The sequence below is a fragment of the Poecile atricapillus genome, chromosome 4 (genome assembly GCF_030490865.1).
Source record: "Poecile atricapillus isolate bPoeAtr1 chromosome 4, bPoeAtr1.hap1, whole genome shotgun sequence".
In the NCBI taxonomy this organism is placed as follows: Eukaryota; Metazoa; Chordata; class Aves; order Passeriformes; family Paridae; genus Poecile; species Poecile atricapillus.
The window spans coordinates 48,253,200-48,274,605 of NC_081252.1; the positions used below are offsets into that span (position 1 = coordinate 48,253,200).

At 33.6% G+C, this 21,406-nt stretch overlaps 1 protein-coding gene across 1 annotated transcript in view; it reads left to right on the forward strand.

Moving 5' to 3' along the window:
- The window catches only part of SGCZ (sarcoglycan zeta), a 228,935-nt gene that overhangs the window by 184,226 nt on the left and 23,303 nt on the right, over positions 1–21,406 (forward strand). Inside the window, exon 6 of the mRNA XM_058838251.1 lies at positions 18,052–18,124. Coding sequence (XP_058694234.1) covers positions 18,052–18,124 — 73 coding nt within the window. The remainder of the gene's footprint in view (positions 1–18,051; positions 18,125–21,406) is intronic.

Genomic DNA, 21,406 nt, shown 5'->3' on the forward strand with positions numbered 1-21,406 from the left:
CTTAGGTCAGCATTCATTTTTCTGAGACAATGCTGTGAAATAAAGTTACATAAAAACCTTCACTGGATGGCTCTGTTAGTATAGTTTGGTTTTTTTCTTTTTTTCGTAAAGCAAACTCGTAGTTAGCAGCTGTATAAAAAGGGTTAAGGGACCTGGAACTCACCTAGTTTTAGTCAAACTACACCTACCTTTTTTGACAATGTAAACGACGCGTTTTCTCCTTTGTCTTCTGAGGTGGCTTTCTTAGTTAAGGCTAAATGCACATTATCAGAAATTCTCTTTTTTCCCCTTCAACTTATACCTTTCTACCCAAATTTTACAAGCATTTTGCTTTTTCAAAAGGGTATTTCTCTCTCTGTGATTTCGTAGAAGAGACAGTAGTTTAACTCTCATGTTACTTCCTACATGTTCTTTTGATCTATATCATTCCTTCACTTTTCTATAACATTCTTTATTTAAACATGATTTTATCTCTGACTCTTCTTCCAAGACCCATAAAAACCATAGTATAATTTATTTTGTTCCAGGTTTACGTAGCTTCTATATAAATTATACTTGCACATGCGGCTTTTTATGTTTATTAATCATGCTTAAAAAAGGCAAAGCAAAAATAGATTTGCAAATTAAATGAGATAGATCATCAGTCAGAAGCCATTGCTGTTCTGCAGTCAAATCCAATTATGTTTTCTAGATGTAGCAAACCAGCTGTATAATTTTTTCTAAATAACCCAGTCTAAATTGTTTGGAAAATATTAGTTACCTTTAAGGAAATCGAATTAATCTTGTTTCCTACTGCTTTCTTAATTTCTGGATTATTTTGTTTCTTACTGCTGCATATCTGGGTGGTATAGTCTGTTTTACTGCAGGACATGAAGTCCTTTCTGGATAGAACAGAATTTTTTTATTATGATAATTAACACATCAACAGTAATTCTTTTTCTCTAAAAAGAAATAAGGAGCTACTTAGAAACTTGTCAATTATAGTTTTACAAAGATTTTTGTTCTGTAAAGTTCAACTGCTTCATAATTTTTTGAAACAAAAAATTTTTCAGATACACGAAGTTCCACGTCTGTCTTGTATGACCTGATCTATTTAGTTGAAGATCACTTTTTTCCCATATTTCAAACATAAAAATAGTTCTCAGTGGGGGAATTGCAGTTGTACAAAGGTTTGCACATTGTTGCTAGCAGTATTAGGAGAAACAAAAGAGGCATAAAAAGTTTGCAGGTCATTATGACTTCCTAAGACACTTCATTGTCAAATAGCACAATCATGTAGAAAAATGGAAGTTAGAAAAGGATAGTAGAGTACATACTTTGGTAACTTTCTCAGATTAATAGAAGGATGTATATAGGTCAAATCTACTTTGACACCAAAACAGTGTCAGGAAAAAAAAATAAGTGAAGGGCTGCAAGTACCTTTTTCATTACACTGAAGTATATACTTACAGTGAGTTCAGTCTGGCTTTTGATCAGGCATTGACTTCACTAGATGAAAGATGAGAGCCTTGATGTGTCAAGGAAGTTTCTGAAGGTTCCAGCATACTTATATTCTGATAATATTCTAATAATAATCAGAATTAATATGCAGAGGAGGGCATCAATAGTTCAGTTTTGATTTTAAGATTATACTGCAGGACTGAGAGTCTGCAGGTAATTGAAATATGTAAAGGTCTTCCAGGGTAGTTAAAAGGAAATGATAAAATAGAAATATGGCTTATGGCTATAAAAAGGAAATATGACAGAATTATGAAGAAATATATGTGAATTGCAAATTAGGTTGGAGAAGTAGAAATAAAATATTTATAACAAGTACTGAAATGTAGAAAAATAACTTATTATTTGATGTATGTGGTTATTACAGTAGGCTTAAATCTAGTGCATTGAGAGACTAAGTAGGAATTTCAGCATGAATAGGAAAGAAGATCTTGGATTTGCCACATTCAGTGGGTGGATTGTTGTTCAGGACAGATGGAGTTTGGAGAGTGAAGTGGCATAAGATGAAGGGAAGAACTTAATAATTTTGAGGTGGCTTATGGAGCCAAATTATCTGACCACAGTGAAGCTACTGTATTTGATGTTGTGCTAAAATTTAATCCTTTAAGGAGATCTGACAAATTCTTGGTATATTTCAACACTGAATGAACCTGAATTCTTTTATCATCATCTGTCAGTAACAAAAATGCATCACATAGATAGGATTTCTGTGTTTCCTGAGTAATGAGTACATTAATATGTACTCCTGTGATGAATAAGGTTTCTGATAAGCTTATTTAGGTCTCAAGAAAGCACTTAATGTCTATTCTTGCCTTTAAGGGAGGTCTGACTGAAAGATCTTGTGGTAGTCTAACCACTTGACAAAGCAACCTGTCAGGGCATGACTCTGAAGGCACAACTACAGACCTGATTACAATCACATATATATCTGACTCCAACCTGTCTATGAACTGAAAGCTTTATGGGCAGGCTACAAATGGTGAGAATAAATAAGTAAATAAATAAATAAATAGATTTCTTATCCAGGACATTGCTTAAATATATTGATATCTTCTATTTAAGGGTAGAATGCATCCAGACAGCTCAGATTCCAAGCAGTGTGTACTTGCACCAGCCTGCAGGTCACTGTGTAGATTGCTGGAGGAATACATTAACCTAAGGATAATTACAGTTTATTGGTGAAAGAAAGATTTTAATTTTTGGCACGCAAAAATGTGTGGAAGGAAGAGAAGAATTGATCTCAGAAACATATGTAAAGTGAAATAAGTCTTGGTAAAAGAAATTTTTCTGAAAGGGGAATAAACCAAAAAGCAGACAAATGTGCAAACAGTTCTGTCAGAGCAGGAAAATGTATTCAATTCCTCTACAGCCACTTCAGTGAAAAAAACTCATCTAGGCTGTTCTGTAGACTGAGACGTAGAAGAAGCCAGCATATAGTCTGGCAGAAGAAAGGAAAAGAAAAGAAAAAACAACCCCAAACAGCTAAATAACACTCTTTTGAAAAAGAGGTAGAAGAAAGTCATCTTCTACATAGAGAGACAACTTTTCTATAATCCATACTTTCTGGATAACTCTCCTTAAGTAATCAACTTTTTTCCCCCCTTTTTTCATGACAGCATCAGTTACAAGAGAAGACAGATTTTAATCCTTTTATTTTTATAAAGCTGATTCTGTTCTTGTCTGAGCTGTTCCTTTGCAGAATGCAACCAGCAGTTTCTCAAAGTTAGTGGAGACCATTTTCCCTGTTCTGGTACAGAGCAGCATCAATGCAGAGGCTGGTTCAAATTTACCATGTGAATCTGATTTTCAGGTTAAACCTTTAACACCAAGATTAAGCTATTGGATGTCGCCCTGAAAATTAAGCCTTCTGATAATGTTTTCATAGTTTAGTTACTTTCCCATGAAAGTTCTATAAACATAGGTTGTTTATCACATTCCTTCTAAGAAATGTCTTTCGATGGATGTTTCCCATAACCAGTGTGCTTGGAAAGGTGGTAACTTAATTATCCAATCATTGTTGAGAATCTATAAATACTGGAGTCAGAGAATAAAGGTTGGGCTTTTCTGTTCTGTCACTGAGAGGTGTTCATATGAACCATTTTGTATCCTTTAGCAACAATTGGATATTTGTGGCCAGTGCAAGAATTAATACTTTTAGGAAAAACTGCCAATGTCTGCATCGTATTCCTAGTCATGTTCTACATTTCTTGTTGAAGGACTGTAAAGTCTACAGATACTAGTTTAAAATAGTTCTTGTTTGAGGTATCTGAATTACATACCAGGCAAGTCCACATGACCTAGGGAAGGGTCAAAACTCAGTAAGAAATTCCCCCACTATTAGTAAGATAAATCAAACCAAAACAGCTTCTTTGGAAAACACACACTAAACATTCAGAAGCTTTGATGCAGGAACCAGGTATTAATTGGGTTCAGATTTTGTAGCAACATTCTAAGTGTTAAACCTGAGATAAGTCTGATATTCACATGCCCTCAGGCTTTGTAGTTTTGAAAATGCACATTTAAATTGCAGCAGCCAGATCCATCCCTATTTTTATGATACAGCTACTCACAGGAGGGAAAGGTGAATCATAAAGGAGCTCCAACATTCCTATTTTCCTTTGGTTTTTTGCCTTAAAGAACTTGCATGTGGTTTATTTATATCTGGAAAAAAAAATCTCTTGGAGATAAGGGTCAGGCTGCAGAACACTACAGAATTTCAGTTCAGTAAAAAAAAGCATTTGGTTCCAAATACTCACACTATAATGGTGACAGGCCAAAAATATTTTGCTTTGTCCTGGAGCAGTGTTCTCATTGGGTGCTAGAAGATTAAATAATTTGGATTTCAATTTGTAAAGCTTTCAGAATAGGAGAAATACTGTTACATTTTCAGGAGATATTGTAGGCATCTGACTTTTCACTAAGAATATACTGATGTACTTACAGTACTGATGTACTGTAAGACATGTAATATATGTCAAAACTGCACTTCATTTTCTCTGAATTATATTACAAACACCTGCAGACTGACTTTTTTTTTTTTTAAATCCAACCTTAAGCAAACTTTTATCCCAAATTTAAGCACAAGCTAATGTATTTAGTAACCACAAAATGTGCATGGTGAGATTATATAAGCATCTGTCATCACATACATCATACTTTACAAATTTACATGAATTGACTTTAAATTTAGGTGGAAAGTAGCAGAAAGCCTCATGTGATGGTACTGAGTCCATGGCAGTCACAGTTTGATACAAAACCTTACTCAGAGGAAAAGTTAACTCGCCACCAGTAACATCTTGGACTTCACTGTTTTCCCCAGATCTGTTTTTAAAGCAGGTATGCAGGCAAAGCTGTGAAAAACATAGATTCCAATAATGTCTGCTCTGCAATACATTTCAAATCTTATTCACAGTATACTCCTATAAGCTATGAATTAGCACACAGGAAGCAACTCCAGAAAAAAAAAATTATTTCAACCAAAAAAACATGGCCTGAAGCTTTCAGTGTACATTGTGAATTTAAATTCCTGTCCTCATTGTGGCTAATGATGAGTTTAAATTTCACAGTGTCTGACAGCATTAAATTCAGCACACCAAGACACAGACATAATAAGCCATCATTCTGGCTGTAGAAAAATATCATCTATATATATAGGACTTTGTGTTTGAATTGTGTAGAACAGTGTGGCTTTGCTCTAGGTTCAGAAAGTATGTATATATGTGTATGAAGTTTAAGAAGTATAGATAGCAATGCTTAAAAATTCAGAATAGATAATGTAAGTGCCAGAAGTAAGAGTGGTAAAAATCAACACATATTCTATGAAAGACATGAAATTATCTGTGACAAAAATTATCTCACAAAAACAGAATGAAGAAAAAAACCTCAATATCCAGGCAGAAATGGATGCATCTGAAAACTTTATAACTGCTCTGAGATTCAAAATAAATTATTATTTATATTTCATTGGCCTAGAAGAAAGGACAAATAACCTATGTAGTAATGTTGACCAGCAAACCAGAAAAATGAAATATATTAGGCTTTTGATAAGGAAAAGTAATCATCTAATGCATAGGGCCTAGTGACAACATCTTGGAATATTCCTGTTTCTTTTAACTTCAAAACACTTTTAACAGAGGCAGGCATCCATTAAAAAAAAAAAAAAGATAATATCAAGATTGTACTAAAGACATACAGATTGTAAGGGTGACACAGTGTTGAAAAAGTAATGTGAGAAGTGTTGCTGGTCAGTGGGGAAGAACTGAGAATGTGAAGGTGAAAATAATTCTTAAAATTATTTCAAATGAAAACATCCCCTGCTCCAAAGTTATGGGGAAATACAATAGCAAAACAAAATCAAATTGACTTCTAGGGGTCAATTTTCAAACCTCAAAGAAATCTTAGGTAATACTTCATGGTATCCCCAGAAAAAGAGTTAGAAAGCATTTTGATCAGCGGTCAAGAGCATCATGTGAAACAGGAAAGTCAAATATGAGGCTAGAATGTATAAGCAGGAGCAGGTTCTACAGATCTTCTCACGTATTCCACACTGGCAAGGTCCCCTTCAAACAGTTTAGTCCTCTTTGGTGTACCATTGTTCAGTAAATATCTGGGTAGAATCTGATTAGTTGTCCAGAAGAATTATTTCTGAGGAAGAGAGAAGTTGGTGCTGCATAGCTTGAAGAAAAAAAACTTAAAGAGAATTTCATATCAGTCTTGAGGCCCTGAGAAAAAAAAAACTGTTGAAAAACAGGGGATTCTATCTATCAGTTAGAAACCCAAACCCAAAAGTAACACCCAAACAAAAGAAACAAAAAAAACACCCCCAACCAACAAAAAATAACAACCCAAAAGCCCCACAAAACTCCTCACACAAACTAATCAACAAAAAGTACACAAATTTTTAAAATTAAAAATATAGGAACAGGGTAATAGTTTGGCTGTAGGGAATGTAGAATTTGCTTCATTTTTTACTTTGGAGCTAATTATATATCTATTGAAGATGAACTGGTTAGTCTTGATTTGGTTTTGAACTTAATGAACACAGAAATGAATAAGCCTTAGCAGAGTTCAAATATTTCCTTTTTATGTCTAGTCACAAGTCATCTAACATAAATTCAATAATTTTTTTTCTTTCTAATCTTAGTTCTTACTAACATATTAGATACTTTCCTCTTCATTGTAGTTTTATTTATATTATTTAAAGGATTTTTTTTTAAGCTATAGCACATTGGTTAGAATGAAATGTGGGTAGCATGACCAAAACACTAGAGATCAGTACATTCATTTGCACCTAGGTTAATTGCTTTTGGCATGTATTGTCAACTTCACTTTTGACTAAAATTTGTACAGTGAGGGGAAGATGAGAAAGCTGCATAAATAATCACACTTTGCTACAAGAAGGGATAGAATGAATGAGCTTAGCAATGTAAAGCAGAAAAGCAGAGGAAGGGTCCTCTCTTTTCAGAAACTCATCATACTATAGCTGGTAGCCCACACTAAAACTACATGTCCATGCTTCCTGATGTTGTAACATTCATTGTTAAACTGAACTGAATATGAGTAGCATAAATTTTATTTGTTTAGTAAATGAAGAGCACTGTACGGATCCTGACAACAATACCAGTAATGGCTATAGTGGGGTATAATTACCTACCTCTTCCTACTTAGAAAGCATTAGAATTCAGTTTTATGGTAACTGCTCTTTAGTGAATATCTTGGCTTTTATTGAAGCTATCAGATTTGTAAAAGATTTGAACCTTATTTTGTGAATAGGCTAGAAAAGCAGTACTAGAAAGTAGATTTGAGTACACATAGACACACATGCACAGTCATGTACAGACAAATACCTTCCAGTCCTTGCAGGCAGTCTTATCACTTTACAAATGCCAAAGTGCTCAAATAGAGACCTTTTCCTTAAGTATCATCATTCTAAACCAATTCAATTCATAAAGTGTAATAGAAATTACAGCAAGTACTATAGGTTGCACTACTTACAGTGTAATAGGGTATTTTTCTGTCCTTTGTCTACATCACTGTCTGCAAAGCGTCTTTTGTTGGTCAGAGGTCTAGATAACAGCAGTATGGAAAATTTTAAAAGTTCTTGGATATCATGCTATGATCCCAGATGGTTTCAAGTTCAACAAAGCAAGATACTGGAAGTAGCCAAATTCTAAGTTCACTTGAAAAATTCCTGTCCCAATTTATGGTTGAAAGCATAAGGTGAGATTGGTAGTTGCATCTGAAAGACTTTTCTCATCAAACATCAAAGGGAGATAGCTTTTTAAAAAGTATTTATTTTTGTATCAAGCAAGCCAATTGTATTATTTTTGGTATTTTTAACCTAGCAGCATTACCAAATGATGGACTACTTTTTAAATCTATTTTTACACTCTCCATGTAGAGCAGAGAAAATGCAATAGATAAAGCATACTGTGAGAAAGAGTACCTATCAACAAGTTTGTTTCATATTTTAGCTGTCAGAACTGTTTTCAGGCTTTTTATATTTGCAATTTTTTTTTCTTGTCACTGTCATTCTTGGCCTTTCCTTCCTGGCTTATATTTAGATTTACAACAAAAGGAAAAGACAATTAGAATTTCTGAATTTGAAGTTTTAATGAAAACACTCCTTTTTATTCTTCTTGACAGCAAATCTAACAGTAACTCAGAACAATTTCATTTAGACAAAAAATTAATGTAAAAAAATTATATAAATACTAAAGGGAATTTTAATGTAAAACAAGAAAAGGAGCAGAGGGAGTATCCTGCTGAAAAGAAACAAAATATATTACTAATGGGGATGTCTAGAGACCAGAGAGAGACTGAAGGACAAGAAAGATTAAATCTAAAAGAAGCATATCCCTTTGGCAGGTTTAGGAATAAAAGAATAGAGGTTTTCCCATCACATTCTCTTCAGTGTAAGCTAAAAGGAGGGAGTGATAACCATTGTGGCCATTTATTAAGTGGATAATATAGAGAAATACCTCTTAGAGTTGATCTGAAGAAAACAAAAAGTAAAAAATATTTTCTTAACCTGTCTCTGAAGCTAGTGAGGGCTTTTGTTGATAGTTGGACAAAGAAAATATATTTTTTTCTGTGTTTTTAACTGAAAAAAATGATAAAGCAAAATAAGTAATTTCATTATGACTTTGAAATAATATGACATTCTGTTCCTTAGGCATGGCTGTCCTGGTGCCCAGGATTCAGTTTTCTATTCTGAGCATAATGTACTTTAAGAGGATGTGAATAACAGGTTTCTGTGGCAGCTGACCACACCGAATTTTCATGCAGCAGTAAAGCCTGCTTAGCTAGTTTTGCCTAGATATGCCTAGGTATGTAGCAAGGCAGTGGAAAGAGCTTAAATCTTAAAAATCTGAATTTATGATAGGTATGTGAAAGGTGAATTTATGATAGCTGTAATGCAGCAGTGATGAGAGTGTGATTTTTGAGTCTCTCCTGACTCACAAAGAGTAAAAGAGCAAAGACTAGACGAAGGTTTTGCCACAAGACTCACAGCAGAGCCGGACTGTTGCAAGATTTGCCAAGTAATCTGAATTGTGGTTGTACTCTGAGTCCTGGATACTGCTCCTTTGTGATACAGAGGGAACTATTGAGACTGGCACTGATAAATTACTCTGTGGCCAGCTCAGTCCCATCATGAAAATGGAGTGGTAGATATAGCAGTAAATTACTGCCATAAACCCTCCTCCTACAGCATCTGCAAGGTATATGGCACATCTCTTGTGGTTCTTGCCTGAAAAAAAAACATCTGAGTCTTTGGCAAAAGATGCATATTTCAGCCAACTTTCCCATATTACACTATGCTTTAGTATCTTTTCCTTTCCTGCTGGAAGGGCTGCCTTTCCTCTGGTTAGTACACATAACAAATAGGCACATGTTTCCTAACACAACCATTGGTGCTTTACAGTCACTGCAGTTAATTGGTTTAAATACATCTGCTTACGTTTTCTTGCTAAATTAAAAGCATTGCTTTGTGGCCGTACAGACTTGAAGGTGAGAATATTAAGTGACAAAATTACTGTTCCACATTCGCACTTCCACTCACAGCTGCAGAATTTCCATTTAAAGCTGCAATAAAAACTTACCTAATTCCAGGTTTGAATGTGCTTTATTCATCTATGTTAGAGAGAAAACCAGAACATTAATAAAGAGCAGGAATAGGAACTCATAATAGGTTATAATCACTAGTGCTAACATTATATAGAAACCTTTTAACAACCTTGTAAGGAACTAATATTATAGCTTCATTTAGTTTCTCATATCTGAAAAATAAAAATACTTTCAATAATTTGAGTTGCCAGTGTTTTTGTTAAATTTTGGTCTAATACGCACCAAAATGTGTTATATCCACATATCCCTATTTTGCTGTTGTAGAAATACACGTGAAGATTTGTCACATATTTTAATTTTTGCATTAATTTAGAAGTATTTGGAAGCATTTTAAAAACTTTTTAAATACATACTATGTACTTGCATATGGTGAGCTTCTACAGGGTGCACAAATGCACTTATCTAAGTATCTGATTATAATTTATCAATGCCATGCTAATTCCAATACTGTAAAAATTCTATAGTACAGCTATTTAAAAAATCTAGATAATTGTCTTGCTGCTTTATGGTCTCCTTAGCATAAATAAAACAATTTACTAAAATATATGAATTACAGTAATTATCACATACTCACAACAATTCTTCAGTCATGGCAATGAAAACAGAAATAAATGTACATTTCCGTATGGCACAGAGAGGTTGCCTTTAAAAGGTAAATATGGTACCGTATGAAGCAGTTAAAATGCTAAAGGCAAGAAACATTGATGACTTCTGATATGGTTAAAGTGACATTTCCAAACAAGGTTTTCCTAATTTAGATAAAGTTCAGATCATCAACTGCTGATCAGGTGTTAAAAGCAAAAGTTTCAAGGTGGTTGGGTTGTCTGCATTGTTGCTCTAGTCTCAGTCCATTACTGTTAGTAACTAACCTCTAGAGAGATTTCTCTAGAAACCAATTCTCCAGTTTCTCCATTTTGGCAACAAATAAAATATAGGTAATCCATTTTCCTAATTTAGACAGCTAATGTGATGGCTAGACTTAATGGACAAATTCCTCATGAATTCCTCTGAGCCTTTAACTTTGCAAAATCAGACAATTTATTTATGGAATGTCATCACTGAAGAGAAAATGCCCTTTACTTTTATCGAAGGCTAATCATAAATGATTTCATTTTAGAGCTTTTAGAAGCAGATGCATCCTTGCCTGTATCAAAAATAGTGTGGGCAACAGTACCACAGCAGTGATTATCATCTGTACTCAGCACTGGTGAAGGCCACACCTCGAGTCCTGTGTCCAGTTCAGGGCCCCTCACTTCAGAAAGACATTGAGGTGCTGGAGCATGTCCAGAGAAGGGCAGTGGAGCTGGTGCAGGGTCTGGAGAGTGAGTACTATGAGCAGCAGCTGAGAGATCTGGGATTGTTTAGCCGGAAGAAAAGGAGGCTTGGGAAAGACCTTATCATTCTCTACAACTTTTTGAAAGTGGATGGGTCAGTCTCTTCTCACCAGTGACTAGTAACAGGACAAGAGGAAATGTTCTCAAGTTACACCAGGGAGGTTCAGGTTGGACATCAGGAAGAATTTGTGCACTGAAAGGGTGTTCAAGCATTGCAATGGGTTGCTCAGGGAAAAGATGGTGTCATCATCCCTGGAAGTGTTTAAGAAATGATTGGACATGACAATTAGTGCTGTGGTTAATTGTCAAAGTGGCGATCAGTTAAGGGCTGGGATGGATTATCTTGAAGGCCTTTCCCAACCTTAATGATTATATGATTCTATGAAATTGGATAGACATTTCTGGCTAGCTTTTGTGGGTGGGCAGGTGTATTTTCCAGAAAGCTTAAAATTGGAAATTATTGCTATTTATTCTTGGAACTGTGTAAGAAACAATTTTCTCATTCTCCTATTTTGTACTTGGGATATCCAAGTTTATGTACCATTTCTTTACATTCCAGGGGAGTCCCCTGGTTATGAAGCTATTAACTGTGGTTTGATAGTCTTCTTATTCATTGATTCATTCATTTTTCATCAGAGAAACAATTCTGCTTTGAAACTCATTAATTATTCATTAGAGCATAAGCCTGAGTGTTCCAAAATCTAGGGTTATCTTCTAGAACAAAGTGAAAATGCGATCTTTTTTACTTATTAAATATGAAAATAATTGCATTAAAGTGCTATCTTTTGAATGTAGACAGGGACACTTTTTGTGTCTGATGAACTCTGATGAACCCAAAATCATTTGCACAACTTTAAGAAAAGTGCAAATAAAGGTTATGATTTATATGAAAAGATGGTGAATTTTAATGGGAGGGGTATTAGAAATTATTTACTGTGAAATCTCAATATAAGCTTTAAGTCTATTCATATATCTATCTGTTGTAAAGTTTCAAGGAGACTGGATCAATTCAAGCAGAAAATGATTATATTTCATCATTTTTATTGTCATGTGTATCTCTGCCATACGTAATAGGGGAAAAAGTAAAAGATATTGCAGAAATTATTATGTTTTTAAAATCTTTTTTCTCTAAACCCCTTATATATATTTCAAGTTTATTCATGTTTTGAGGAACTATTCAGATTTAATGTGACTTTGCAGCACTTTCATTTACATATATTGGCTTTTTCATCTCAGAGGGAGCATTTAGAATAACCATTTCCAATTATTAATTGGATGATGTTACTTATATTCTCAGTCCAGATTTTATTCAAATAGATTTACTTTTTCTGAAAAGTAAATCAAGCGGTGGCCAAACATAGATTTTGGATGCGAACCTTCTAACAATTTCATGGCTAAGAAACTGAACAGATAGGCACAATCCAGTTTCATTTACATTGCAAGACAAGAGGTGTCTCAACTGACCACCATTAGAAATCTGTATTTCAAATTTTTGTATTTAATTAGTTAAGATGTTATTTAAGATAAATACTGACTGTTGTGATTTTGCTAGTATTTCCTGAAGCTGCCATTTGCTTTGGTCAAAATTTAGCTCACTGAAGATGCTGAATTATTGGGGAACTTGTTGCTTCTTATTAAATGAAAGGCTTATTAGAAGTCTTGCTTTAGTAAGGCTACCAGACAGAAAATATGCATCACAAATTAGTCATATTTAAGGGCTTTGAGAAATAAATCTAAATCAGTCCCTTTAGAATTTACTTTTTAATGACAGCTTACCTCTGAAGATTTCAATGCATATGCTTTAGTTTAGAAGAACTGCATCTAGACAGGCTGTACTACAACTTCCTACCTATAATATACCTCATATATGGCCCTATCAGTGTCATATCTGAAACCTTCATCATTTAACACTATCATTTTGCTGCTGAGGGACCCTGCAAAACCCCTTGAAAGGCCAGCAATCACGTCAATCATGTTTTCAGAAAATAACTTACTGTCTTTCATTTTAGTCATGTACACATCCATAGCAAAAATCCAGTTGAATCTTACTTTTTAATACAAGTACCTAGCTAAATTGCACTTCAAGTAACTTAAAAAATTGGAAGTCTTGAAGAGATGCACAACGAACATGAAGGCCAGAAGCTGCATTCCTACTCATCCCAAAATAAGGTATAGTAACTGGACTTTTACAAAAGAAGGAACAAACTTTTTATGTCACCTTTTAATGATCATTGGTTTGCATAGTCGAATATTTCTGGAGTGTTTTGCAGTCTGGCAGTGATTGGCTCTTCCAAGGTCTTATTGTTAAGCAACAGCTTTTGAAGTTCTCAAAAACCCTTTCAAATTTTATCTAAAATTATGATAAAAGAATTAAGAATTTTATTTTTTATTGCAAATAAATTTTTAGAACATAAAGGTTCCAAATGTAAAACACATAGCCTGTGTTTTTAACGTCTCTTCATGGTAATGAAATTTTGATTATCTATCCCTCTTTGTGAAATCTGTCAATGCTTTAACTAAACTAATTAATGTGCAAAAAAAAATTGCAAGCTTCAAAAATACTGAATATTTTACAAATCCTTCTTTAAGGTCTGTAACTCAGTGGACAAATTGTCGTCCCAATCTAGTACTTGCATAATCTCAGTAATTGTTACTTGATGTTTCTGAAAAACCTAGTGAAATATCAAGGTGGTAAAACTGAGCTGTGTCTGTGATGCTGCAGTGGTGTGTAGTATGTACACATCAAAATGGTTGACAATTCCATTGTCAGGTGATTTACTTACATGAATCAAATGAAGGAGTGGGATAATGGAATATGTGGGTCATTTTCCACAGAAAAAACTTCATTAGTTTATAGATCTTGCCTTATCAAGTCTTTAGCCAGCATTCTTAAAACAAAACAAAAAACACACTCCAACAAGCTCCCCCAAAAAACTAACCCAAAACTAAAAAAATAAACCCAGCTTGGCCTTTTCATCCTAGTCACTTACAAAGGCACTGAAAGGTACCATTTTCTTATGTAAACTGACTACTCAGAAAGTATGAAAGGATTATTTGCCGGTTGACTAAACGAAAAAACTTCCTCAGCATGAACACACATAAGCAAATATAATCCAGAATCAAATGCCAATGTTGCACTTCCATTTTTTTTCTGATACTTGTCATTTCCCAAAGACTGAATTTCAGAAACCAGTATGTTGAAAATAAATTAGTAGTTTGCATGGGTCGTTCTGAATTCTGAATGTTCCATTTCAGCAGGAACGTGTGACTGTTTTTGTTTGTAGCAAAAGGGTAATTTTTATTTCCTCTGTGTCAAAGAAGTTTCTTAAAGGTCTGGTGTTTATAAATCAGCTATGCATAAAGAGGTTTCTCTATCAATGCAGAATTGGACTTTTGGCCTTTTACTGACTTGTGCTGTTTACTGAGTTTTCTCCAGCAACCTCTGTAACAACTGGTATTCTTTGATCTGTAATTTCACTGCATAGATGTTTTTTTCTTAGTGAAAACTTAACTAATTCTCTTCAACTGGAAGCTGAAGATGTGAGTAATTTTGTTCGGTTACACTTACAGTTTTGATTTTAGATCCTTTGCACCTACTCCGTGGCCTTCTGATTTTATTTCCTCTAAAAGGATCACTTTTTATAGTTATCCATTCTAACTCATGTTCCTTTGAATTCAGTTCCTAACTACTTCCTTTTGAGCTGTACTTGAAAGGTCCTTAAGGTTCAAACCTTTTCTTTATTTATCTTTTTTGTATTCATTCATCTCTCACAAAATTTCACTCCTCTCAAAGTAGGTCTTAGCTATGATTCTGTAAGTCTGGGAATACAATTATTAGAATGTCCTCCTATTTCTGTAAAAAATAAGTATTTTAACATTGTAACTTATTAAATACCTAAAGGATATTGCTTTCATTTAGAAAATAATGCTATGTACTTTGAATTTGGTTTTATAGTTCTATTTATTTAGTTTTATCATTAGAAGGTATGCTCATAGTCACATTTCTTAAGAATACTTAAGGGTTCCAAATTCCCATCAAACTACTACAGATTTGCATATAGTAAATTAAAAAAAAAAAAGATAATATAGTATCTTCTGTATATTTTAGTAATACTGATCATTTTCTTATTTCTTGGTCCTGCTGTTTAACTGCTGGAAACAGATCAGTAAATTCCAGTTGGCTGATATTTTTCACCTTTCTTACTAAGACCAAGATAATTGAAAGTGTCTGCTTTTATTCCACTATGTAATAAAGTGAATTGAAGATCTTCTGGAACTTGTTGAAAGGTATTTTTTTTAAAGGATAAAGTATTTACCACAAGAACTGTTATACTTCTGCTTTTGACGCTGTATGAGAAGAAAAAACCATTAAGATTGCATTTTCAAATAGCAAAAAGTGTATATTTGGTTTGGTTTTAGCATTAGCCATATTTTATTTAATTATATCAGTTTGTCTTTAATTCTACCTGCCTGGATTTCCAGCCTGCGTGAAAAACCTGGTCTTTCTTTCAAATTTCTGTTTTCTTAGGGAAGAAATTCCCTGTCTTTTCAAAAAAATGATGCTTAAAGTGAGGAAATACTAAAGCTGGGTTATAACCAGCTGTCATTAAAATATTATTATCATTCTTTGCCTGATATTACCTTTGGCACTCCTGATTGATTTAATGTCAGACTCATACTACAGCAAATTTTGTGCATCTTTGCATTGATAGTGCTCTTTCAAATATTGCAGGCATGGTCTTCTCATAAGTAAAGTCTGGTAACTCTGCATTCTGCCCACTTATTTACATCTTCATAATAGATTGCCACCTTCAAAAATATAAAGAGGCCTTGGTGTTGAAAGTATTTCATTTTACTAATGAAAAATATTAATGGAATCTGGAATCACACTCTTTGATTCTGGATATTCAGCTCCCAGAGAGTGACAGAAGGCCTGGCTATACAGACATGCATTTCCAGTCTTTTAAAGGAAAGATAATCTCAGTTATTGCCAGATTTAAAAAGCAGGTTCTGCACAGCACATTTAGGAATAATACTAGGAAAAAAGAGATTCTAGCTTTCTTCCTTCTGTGGTTTTCCATAACACTCAGCAAAGATTGAAAATAGAAAGTGGATTTTGTTGGGGTATTTTTATGAGATCTTCAAAGCAGCAGTTTAAATAAATTTGTTTTCAGTGTTCTTTGCCAGAATATTTGTGAAGGTTATAGATTTCTGTAGATAAAAAACTTGGATTTTAAATCATTACTCTTCTCTTCCTGTCTTCATACTAGTAAAGCACTTTACAATGAAGAATTTGGGGGTTGGGTGGGTTTGGGTTTTTTTTGGTTGGTTGGTTGTTTTTGTTGTTGATTTTTTTTTTCTTTTAATAAAGGTAGAGTTTGGAAAATTATTACCAGATTGAAGTTTGCATATATTGTTGGGTTTTTTTGTCTCTTGCTCAGGTTATTTTCCCTTTAACACTAAGAATAATGTTACCAATTTGGCATTTATAACCTCATTGTGCTTGCAAATCCTGGTGAGGGTTTGAAACTAAGTATCATTAGTTAACTGTAAAAGTATCTAGTAGTTATCTTTGACATCCAGAGTTTCTGAAAAAGTTTACAAAATATGTAAACATTTTTTAAAATTGAAAATACTTTACTGTATTTAAAATATTGTAGCAATTAGAATGTGCCTATGTTCTGTTGAGCACTTCTTGCAGAGCTACTGAGATATTGTAGGTATATTTTTAGGTTTGCTCAGAATTCAAGTCTCAGAACAAAAGAATCCTTCTGCTGTTGAAATACAGCAATTAATTCAAGAATATTTAGTAATGAGCTATAGTTATCCCAGACAGTTTCTTTGATCGTATTTTGATAGAAGGAAATGCATTACCTGTTTTACACATTTTTATTGCGTTCTTTCACCTTTGCTGGAGGTTCTCTGTTTGAAAGACTTTCACTACCTAGTTCTAGGTTATTTGCCTTACAGAATGCCCAGTAAAACATCATGAGAGAAGGAAAGTAAAATTTATGTAAAATATGTCATTTATGACAAAAACAATGATACTGGATAAATCAGTAAACAAGGATAGGCATGATAATGGTTCAGCGATTGAAGAAAAGGAGGTAAACTTCAAATGCCTAAGAACCTGCAGAGCCTATTTCTATCTATTGGTATAAATAACTTTTATGTGTTCATTCCTTAGAGGGGAGAGGTAAGAGAAATGCTGATTTTATAGTGTTGTTACCTACATATAAATTTCTTGAGTTTTCTATTATTTTAACCAAGATCCTTATTACTTTTTGTCTTTCTCCCCTCCATCATTTTCTTTCAAGAAATTTATTTAAAATTGATCAAAGGATTGTCTTTTTTTCAAGTAACTTCAGAGAATGCTTACTAGAGTTCTATTTTTTTTTAATTGAAGAGGAGTTTCTCAATGAAAAATCTTGGTCATCTAATGAAAACTGTGGAATTACCATATTCAGCTTGGACCTAGTAATATAAATTAAAATTCAATTCAGATTTTGAAAATTGTTACCCATTTTCTTTTCCTGGATTTTAAATGCCCAGTTAGAGATACCTTAGTGTCCACTACTACACAACCCAAATCACAGAATAAAATCTTTCAATGAGAAAGATCTGATGGAAAGAAACTCTGAAACTGTCAGATACCTAGATTGAGCCAGCAACTTCAGGCAAGAGATAGTTATGTCAAAACTTCTAAAAGCTTGGCATCTCAACTTAAGTATGCAAAATAACCAGAATGTAGGCTGTAGCAGATATTTCTCTACTGTGTTTTTGCCACACAAATCTATGATATTATTTCCATTCTCTGTAAAATGTAGAGATATGCATTCAGGCAAACCATTGCTAAAAAATTTGGATCTATAGGTGTTTCAGATTTGTATGTGAAAAAACAGAAATCCAGAGTTTCATAGGATGTTGGTCCACATTTTGATATAGAAAGGAAAATGTAAATGTAAACATTTATAGTTATTAATAAAGGATTTAATCAGACATTTTTTCTTAATAGTGTCAATTTGTGGTCATATATTTCATTGTGTTTTTATTTTCCAAAGTAATTGTACTGTATTTTATTTATGTATTTTAGGCACGGAAGGGGCAGTGTTTGGGCACTCTGTGGAGACACCCCATATCAGAGCAGAACCTTCCCAAGACCTCAAGTAGGTGTTGTTCAAAAAGTTGTTTTAAAATCAAGTATTCTCCAAAAAAAAAAAAAAAAGTCTGGATTAACATAAAACTATCTGTATAGTAATATATATACTGCCTATTAAATGACTCATAGATATGAAAACACTGATAGACTCCAATTTGTTCTAAGCAGTCAAAGAAACCCCACAAACTCCTATCACACAAAATTTAAAATACAATGGTTTTTATATATGATCTGCCTCCCATAGTAGAATTCTTGAGAAAGATATTTTCCCTTGAGACTGGAATATTCGGGTGTTTTTAAGGTCCAGTGTGTGCAGTTTTGTTCAATAGCATCAGACCAGTTTGGTTTTTTATGAGCTGTTGCAGAATATATAGGTCAAGTAAAAGTAAACAGTCCCAGATTTTCTCATTTAGCTTTTCAAAAGCACACTTTTCAAAAATTCATTACCAAGTGAGGCTATATTTCTAAATGTAAAATTTTTCTGCACATAGTCAAAGAAGTGGAGAAATCAGTAGCTAGTAAAAGATTAAGTTTCAAATTTACTAAGGAATCTATAGAAAATAAAACTAATAAAAAGTTTACAGTGAAAGCTTTTTTTTGAAGTGCATGTATGTGCACTGCTAAGCACTAATTTGCGATTTATAATGAGAATCACAGAAAATCAGAGGTCCTTCCTTGTATTACTCCCAGCAGAACTGGTGAGAAACAGTATAGACTTTGACTCAATTCTACTATGATTTTTGAACATTATATAACTATCTCCTTACCTGCTCAGAAGTGTTTCTGATTAATTGCTACAGAAAAGCATGGTTAAATGCTCAGCCTTACATTTCCAAAGGCATTTAGGATCATTAAGCAATAACAGTGTTGTAAAATCATTTGCAGGAAGCTGTCCATGTGGACAAGTTTGACCATTGTTCATGGAGTGTGCAAAGTGAATGATTGTGTTTGATTATTTATACTAAACGTTTTAAAGTAATGTATCGCTTTGGGTTCTTCCAGAGGATCCTGCTCACTGGATTTCTGTCTTAAAAATCTCTGTCCCCTTCCATGACTCCTGTCAGCCCTTTTTAGAAAATAATTGTTGAAGCATTTATTAGTGACAATCACCAAAGTGATATGATCTCTAATCAGAGGAAGTTCAGCAGAAATCAAAGAAGAAACATAACGAGCTTTTTCTTTTTTCAAGGGACCAATAATTTGGGTAAGGGACTGGAAGTTGTCCCACTGAAAAGAATGTGGAAACACTGCTTTCTCTACTTCTTTCTAATCATTAAATAATATCAACAGACTGAAAATGTATGGTAAAGCAAATAATCCTGTGTCTGCATGATTAATTTAACTAAGGCTAAAATCACCACACGTTGCTTCTGAAATTCACACATGGGACATTCACCCCTCCAGTCTTTTGTCTTTATTCATTCCCATGATTCTTATTGTTGCTTAATATTTTCAACTCCACTGTTACTTCAGTTCATTTTCCAAGATGGACTTAAATTAGTAAACATTTGGCATTCAACTTTCTGCCCTCTCATTAATAATGATTTTAACCCTTACCTTTTATTCAAAAAATTGAAGAAACAGACACCCTTGGAGTTAGGTCAAGCTTACTTGTAAGTGATTTATTCTTAATATATTCCATCCATATTAAGTTCTGCAAGTTTTTGTACACACGTGCTCCTCTATATTAATTGGACTCCATCATATTCTTTTTAAAAACTCTCAAGTCAATTTACTAATTTTAAAATGATGGCAGTTACTATTAGGACATTTCAGTGGGCTGGTCTGGGTCCTATTACTTTTTAATGTTTTAGATTAAACTTACCCAAGGTGTCCAACAATGGCATCCTAAAATCACCTAGAACATTTTTCTGAGTGCTGCATGCCTGTGTCTTTGCATGGTAAAACTTAATGGTAAGTAATGGGAGAGTAGAAAGTTTGCTTAATTAACATTATGCATTTTTTCATTGGACACACTTGAATGTAATTTGACAGCAAATTGCAGTGCATAAATAAAAATATATTAAGATACGAGAATTATTGTATACAGGGCAGAAAGATAATAGCATATACATTAAATCAATAATTAAAATATGAATCTCCCCTTATGTTTCATGTTGGAATATGTATATATGTCAATCAATAAACCTCAGATGTCAGACTCTTTTTCCCTTTTTCTCCAAAATAAAAAATGCTGGAAACCTATTCATAGCCTTGTATATGTAAAATTATTGACTACTGAATTTTAAAAATGGAACAATGATCACCTTGATTGATCTGAATGAAACACAATTAGAAAATTTGCTCTAAGAATTTGATACCTGCAAGGATCATAGTACTTCCTAGGATTTTAGTTTAATCTATCATGGACAGGGAGACAAAAAGATAAAGTCAGATTCACATTAGCTCCAAATACCTAAACCTTGCCTCAGACACTTTTAGTTCTATAGCCAGATTTTGAGGCCTTCACACAGAGAAGCTCCCGTAACATTTACTCCTAAAAATGTGTTGTGTAAAAATAAACTTTAGTTGAGTACTTGCAGAATTCATTCCTATGTGTCCAACAATTTTGGTCACATCTTTCTCCTTTCTTGCATTTTCAAATAATAGCTAGAAAGGTTTTGCTTTCAAACAGTGCCATTATACAATCTTTGTAAAAGCTTTTGTGTCAAGTCCCAAAAACTAATTAAAGATGACTTTCATTAGTTGGGATAAGTAGCATAAAAGAATCATGCATTAGAATAAGAAAAATTAATTATATCTTAATAATATAATCTTCCTGGTTCTCTCACTACTGTTTCTCACAGAACACAGTTAGGAAAACTAAACTGCCAATATATTCCCCAAATACTGATTTTAGGCCAATAGTGCATTAAAATATGCTGCACTAATAGGCCATATCCATGCACAAAATAGACAGAGAGTAGTTAAATGCAGATAACTTTGCCCTCAATATAATCCTTAATAAGGGGATGAATTAATTTGTTGTTGTCCTCTGGAGATGACTGCAAGATCAAATTTAAAAGTTTTTTTTCTCTTCTGTGTCATGCCTTGCACACCACTATCAGTTAATCCTGCAAGCTAGTGCTGGGAATAATGAGATGAAAATTGATCAAGTGGCAAGGCACCATGCAAGATAGTTGGATTCTACTTTACCTCTAATAAGAATTAAAAATATTCCTGTGTTACACAGGGGGTCTGGTTCACTCAGAGTTGTCTGATGTTTTGTAAGAGACACCTTTTGTGACATTTAAGAGGTGGTTTGCTAATAGGTCAAAGTATATATTTT